The sequence below is a fragment of the Camellia sinensis genome, chromosome 2, assembly GCF_055761805.1.
Source record: "Camellia sinensis isolate YWXY chromosome 2, ASM5576180v1, whole genome shotgun sequence".
NCBI classification, from domain to species: domain Eukaryota; kingdom Viridiplantae; phylum Streptophyta; class Magnoliopsida; order Ericales; family Theaceae; genus Camellia; species Camellia sinensis.
In genome coordinates, this window is record NC_138962.1 from 69,162,414 (window position 1) to 69,169,118 (window position 6,705).

General features: G+C 37.9%; 1 protein-coding gene across 1 annotated transcript; it reads right to left on the reverse strand.

Annotated features, from left to right (window-relative positions):
* Positions 1-1,148: 1,148 nt before the first annotated feature.
* Positions 1,149-5,807, reverse strand: LOC114268173 (uncharacterized). The gene is made up of 3 exons (XM_028209287.2): positions 5,341-5,807; positions 1,979-3,419; positions 1,149-1,894 (listed from the first exon to the last, which is right to left on the reverse strand). The coding sequence occupies exons 1-3, from the start codon at positions 5,576-5,578 to the stop codon at positions 1,720-1,722; spliced, it is 1,854 nt and encodes a 617-aa protein (XP_028065088.2). The 5' UTR covers positions 5,579-5,807; the 3' UTR covers positions 1,149-1,719.
* Positions 5,808-6,705: the final 898 nt, after the last annotated feature.

Here is a 6,705-nt window from a genome sequence, read left to right on the forward strand (position 1 = left end):
CGCCATCCACCACCCACCTGCCACCACCCGCCACCATCACCACCACCATCCACTCGTTACCACCCACCACCCGCCACCGTCACCCACCCACCCACCATCACCACCCGCCACCTACCATCCGCCACCCACATGTCACCATCACCCACTCGCTACCACCCACCACCGTCACCCATCCACTCACCATCACCACCCGCCACCCGCCACCACCACCACCCACTCGCTACCACCCGCCACCATCACCTATCTACCCACCACCACTACCATCTACCACCACCAACTACCCACCACCCACCGTTACCCATCCACTCACCACCACCTACCCGCCACCACCACCCACCACCCGCCACCACCACCACCACCACTAACTCGCTACTACCCGCCACCATCACCCACCCACCGCCACCACCACCCACCGTCACCACCGTCTTCCGTCGCCACTTGCCACCACTCGTCATTTCTTACTTTTTTTTTATATTTGAATTTTTTTTAAACATTTTGTCAATTACCAAACGCATTTGTAGTTTATGTTTTTCTAAAAATAAACAAAAAATAAATAAAAACCAGTTTATAAAATTTTTGTAAATATAAACTGAAAACGTAAACGTTACCAAACACACCCTAATTGTTTACTTGCTTACTTGTTCATCACGCTTATATATATAGTCGTATATTTGTGAGTGTATTGGACTGAGAAAAAGGGACAGCATATTTGTGTGTTTAATAAACATTCAAAACTCATGGCCTTTCATGCCAAGTGTTGAAGACTATTAGACAATCAAAGACAAAACTGAAGTATTTGAATAGGTATGTCCACCCTAAGAGAATTAGAAACTAGCTTTTGTTAAAGTCCCTTTTGTAACCATGTTGGGGTTGTAAGTGTTAAAAACTCTTGATGTAATAAAACATACCTCCTGTAATTATTATTTTGCTTATATATTAATATATATTATTTGTAACATATCCTTGTATTCCATCAACTTATGTAGACTTTATGTTAATACCTGGTAAAAATCTGTCACAAAGATAACTTCACTATCTAAGGTGGTTGGACTTAAAAGGGAGATTATGTTGACTCCTCCAATTTTCTTAAGATTTTCCTTGATTATTGACCAAATGACTCATTGACGATGTTTCCTTTGCTTACAACCTTACAAAAATCCTGTATTTATTTAATAATAATATTTGATGTTCCGTAATTTTTCGGGCGTCACATTGAATGTGACAAATGAACACAAACTACTCATTTTCAGTACAATGCATAAACATTAGTCTATGCCGGAATAACTAGCTTCAAGGTTTATTGACTTCTCCCGCAATGTTTCATTGAAGAGTTTGGTTTAGCCGCTAGCTATGCACATATTCTAATTCAACTTCTCGTGAAGTTGAAATATCTAATGATCGAGAAGGATAAATAAGCTCCAACCCTGTGTGAAGCAATGCATACCACAACAGTTGGACCTATATCAAACAACTAGCAACTTTACAACCTCCGCAAATTTGCCTCTATAGATATTAGCTTTGTACCCATTCTGCCCCTCCCAAACCTCCATCCAACAGGGGCTAAACTGCGCGTAACTAGATATCTAACCACACTTCATCCAACGAATCTTTCTAACTTCCTTAAGATTCGAACAAAACAAGAAGAACCTAATTGGCCACCTTAAATAAACGTCCAAAGCTAACCCATAATCGATAGTTCTGATTGAGCTCATGCACCAGCTACAGCACCCAATCAGAGATGGTCTCTGCAAGAGTGATGTTAACTGGCTGCCACCCTGATTGATTATGCGTGATCCATTTCTTTGCGTTTATCACCAGGTGTAAAATCTTAAGGATGTCACCCAAAGCAAGCTCTTTTAGGCACATCTTCTTCAGAATAGTAGCTGCTTCATACCTAAGAAGTATGAAAGAAAATATTTGCAGTTACATGAAATCCAAAGAAGCCAAAGTAACTTGAGGTGAACCAGTAGGCATTTACCTGCATTGAGAAGCCATTATTGCAGAGCGTCCAGCAGAGGATGTTAAAAAAAATTGGATTTCATCCCAAGTTGTTTTTGGGTAGTGCTCAGGATTACCCCTTGTGGGGTTCACAAAGCTCCATAGTTTTTCATTCTTACCGACATATACTTGCAAAGGACCTAAATTCCGCTTTACTACCAGCTGCTGCTCAATTGCACTCTCTAGGGCTTTCTTAACGTCAGGATTGCGGTGCTTGGGGTCTCCATAACGTATGCAATCAGCTATATTTTCTTCAGTTGGCTTGATCTTCTCAGTTTTTAGGGTATTCAAGGCAAGTAAAACTAACCCGATTAGGCCTTTAACATAGTCTGAATGTTTGGGGAATCCTGGAGTTCCCCATACACCATTACCACAGGTATTAGTGGTACCTGTAGCCGAGGAAGATGATGGAAGAAATTCTGGACCATTCGGGTACCTGTTGTTTGGTGTGTCATGGTAAAATGATGGTGTGTTATGCACAGTATGTCCTCCTTGAAGACCGTTTAAGTTCACATGATTCGGAGACTCAATTATCTTACTTTGTTTCGGCTCTACTCTGTTTCGCGGTTGAGAAATAGAAGGTCTGTAATCACTGCTGGGGTATCCAGAAATAGTTGGTTTACCGACGTCAGGCACATTTGTTGGGGGACCTGAAGTACAGCCTGGTCCATCAGGCCTCAGAGGCATAAAATGAGATGCATGGCTGTGTGGGTTTGGTCTTACAGGGTGCGAATAATGATTTTGATAAGTGCTCTGAAGGTTATTACTGTTGGTCCGGGAAAGGTCAGAATTGCCAGGAATGAAGTTTGGGGCAGGTCCACTTACGGAGATTCTGGGATTATAAGCACTAGATGGTTCCTGGGGGTCCTTGAATTGCATACGTTGTGTATATCCAGGTTGCCGGGCATTTGCATTGTTCTGATTTTCTTGAACCCCTATTGGCACACTTGAAGTACTTGAAATATTTGGTTGACTCGGGTTTCTCCGAATTGGTTTCCCTTTCTGTTTAGTTTCCATTCCGCTTCCCATATTTGAAAACTTCTGAGTTCCCAAATGAGGGGGGGTTTCCACAGTTTGGTTTATCTGACTATGATTAGAAACTGGAATATGTAACGAATTGCAATTGGGTAAATTGCTAGAGCCACTATCAACAAATTGACGTAAGTCACCATGTGATACCGGTGGTCCTCCAGCCAGGAGACTTGTCCAGAGCCATACAGTCTTTGCAGCAGCTACAAGTGGTGCAGACGCTTTTTGAGGTTGTGCTAGGAGAATATTGTATTTCCTCATGCGCAACTGATGCAGAGCATTGGAGAAGTCTCGATCACCAGAAATTAACAAATAATTAGCAGGCGCAGAATTGTCCACCGCCCAGAATAACATGTCCACCAGAATCTTCTTGTCGCTCGCATCTTTAACACCTATCACATTAAATCCAAGTCTTTAATTTTTCCCAATTTAACAAAGTCATAAATTTAAAGGGAGTACTAGAGCCTGCAGTAAAAAAGATTCAAACAAATAGTAGAAAAATGGCTTCAGAGAGAAAATAATAAAATCAATGGCACAATTGCCTCTTAACTGGAAACCTTTAACTACACCCATTAATGCAACAAGTGCACTGCCACAAAATCTCATGAGGCACAGATGCACAAATGCGTGCGCACATCTCTTAATATATGAAAAAGAAATCAATAACATCCAACATGAAAAAACAACCACAATTTGCTCCCATGAATGTGAATAATCTTCACAAGAGCTTCCTTCTGTCTCTACCAGAGATTTGATCTTTTATTATTGGTCATTATAGTTATGTTGGATGATGTGGGCTTCCATATAATTAAGGTAAGCAAAGGAGCCCACATGCTGAAAATTAGAACTAACATGTCAGTCATTAATGCCAATAATGAACTGCCATAAAACTTAACATTGAAGTCCAACACAACGGAAACTACAGATATAGAGAAATCAAAGATCTCGGCTTTAAAAAATTACAGTTTCTTGCTATTACAAGCTCAGAATCATTGGAATTAGTGGAATGCTGGACCTATTGGCTTCTTTGTTTTTTTTTGGAATTAAGAAATATACATAAATCATAACCTTCCTATGGCAGATTGTTAGTTGCATTGATGGTGCTTATTATTTCCAACACTTGGGCAACTCTTTCACAACACTGATATAAGGAACAAAACATGGAATTATTAGCCACTCATCAGAATATATGAGAGTCAATGATTTGACACAAAGATTCGAAGTTTATCGTAGTTTAAAGCAGGAGTTTCCAAGCCCACCTAAACAAAAACATTCTTTAGAAAGCAAAATTCAAGACAATTTTACGGAAGATTAGAGAGAAAAATAACATTATGGGCCATAACAAGGGCCGATCAATAGATCAGAAAACATGGAAATAAGGAATTGATATATTAATCAAAAGAAGGATTAATACAAAAAGAAAGGAAAAAACATAGTCCGGTAATTGATGACCAATCAACCATGCCTCAAAATATATTCAAGATCAAAACTTAAAAGAAAAGGATCACACAATTTCAGCACAAGCAAGGGAACCTTAGCTATAAAGAAAACATAGCAAAAAATAAAGAAATTTTTAGAGAGAGAAAGACTGGTCAAGAAACCCCTTTCCTGTTCTACAAAGAGAGATCTCATCATCAACAGAAACATAAATGCTCATGATTCTAAAATTTCACCCCAAATTATGAGATGCACACATTAAAGCCACAAACATGGATGTTAGAATCTTATAATTCACAACTGGATTCATACGATTTGATGTTAGTTTCAACAAAAACAATTCAATCGTGCTATTGAATATGAAATTGAGTTATTTGTATGATTCAATTTGCGATTCTCTACAATCCAGTTGTTTTATTTTTATTTTTATTTACATAATACATGAAACGAGGTAGTTTTCACCAAATTATCAAGATATATAAAAGAGACTAATTAGTTATATTGATAAATTACTTTATTTTGAACACTGTATTTTCATCTATATATATATATATACCTGCGTAATTCAAATAAGTAAGTATAAAAATAAATAATAAATAAATTAATATAATAATATATATCTCGTCTAAATGGTAAGAGCGTTCGTAATAAAATCAGGTCTTGATTTAAATTTTGCTCACACTTTTAAAAAATAATTTTTTATTTTATGATATAAAATTTGCCACATAAAAGAAGGAGAAAGCAAGACACTATTATTAGATATTAGATACAAATCATGTGCTCACATATTATATGTATAGATATAGATCAAAACAAACAACATGTACATAATTAAAGAATTCATAAAATTCGTAAATCATAAATATGTATGTATACCTGCAGGGACGTGATTTAAGGAGATGCCGGTGCTGTTGAGGGCTTGCTGGACGGAGGAGGGAATACCAGTGGTGTCGCCGTAGGCAGAGATGGAGACGGGGCCACAGTAGTTGATCTTGGCCAGTGAGGAGCTTATGTTCTGAGCGATCGCGTGTGGGTCGCAACCTTTCGGGACTTGGCAGTTCTCTATGTCCCACCACACCGATATCTTCGCTTTCTCGTATTGCGCCTCCGCCATCTCCGCCGCCGCTATTCCGCCGTTGCTGCTACCACCGCCGCCCGTTACCACGATAGCATATACAACATGCTACAAACTTCTCTCTTCTCTCTCTTTGTTTCGCAGTAGATGGCGAAGAGGAGCGAGTTATATTACAGTATATACCGAGAGAGAGAGAGAGAGAGAGAAGGGAACGTTATGGAGTCTTTCGTGGTCGGTGGCGGAGGATAATATGAAATTACGGTTGTGTACATGGGGTCAGGGGTCGTTGGTATTGACGTGTGAGTTGACTTGTACGGAGGTTTTTTTTTTTTTTTTTTTTTTCCAGAGTATCTCCAATCGTTTATCAAATTTTAGTTAAAAAAGATTCATTTTTCTCATTTTGATATAGACTGCTTCAATGGTGAGCATTAAAATAGGGGTCTTTGACCTGTTTGAACCAAAATTTTTGTAAGGGAATTGGTGGACCGATTGGTCAACCGGTTGGTCGACCAGTTGGTCTCCCCAACGGTCACGCACAGTGAAATGGTGAAAGCTGCGGCCTGTTCTCACTTTGATGAATTTTTTGGTGAATTCTCAATTTGATACCGATTTGGTGCAACTGTTGGAGCACCAAACAGTGACTTTTTCACCAAAATTCAAATTTGATGTCAAGTTTGGTGAACCGTTGGAGATGATCTCAGAACATAATTAAAAGTAATTTTTTTTAATTTTTTTTTTACTTTTTAAATTTTATTAGGTCATATTTTTTCTCTATTTTTTTTATATATTTTTTTTAAAAAAAAAGTTAAAAAATTAATTTTTAATCTACCTTTCAAAACAAGTCCCTATTGATTAGTCCTGAAACACTATCAAATGATGCTCTAATAGTGTTTTGATTGTGTTGGTTTTTTTGATTTTTGAAAGTTAGAAATGTAATTTGAGTGTGCCAGTAAAGATCAATAAATTTTTACAGAAGTATTAAATGTTAACTAATTAACCAAACGATTGCTTCAAAGTTCTTTTAATCTCAATAAAGAAGACTTTTACTGATAACTTATTTTTATGAGAAAATTAATAAGAATAATCAATATAAAAGAAAGAGGAAAGAACAACATCAGAAATCAAATTTCATTAAAGGGTTGTTTGGGATGTTCTAAATAAATGCA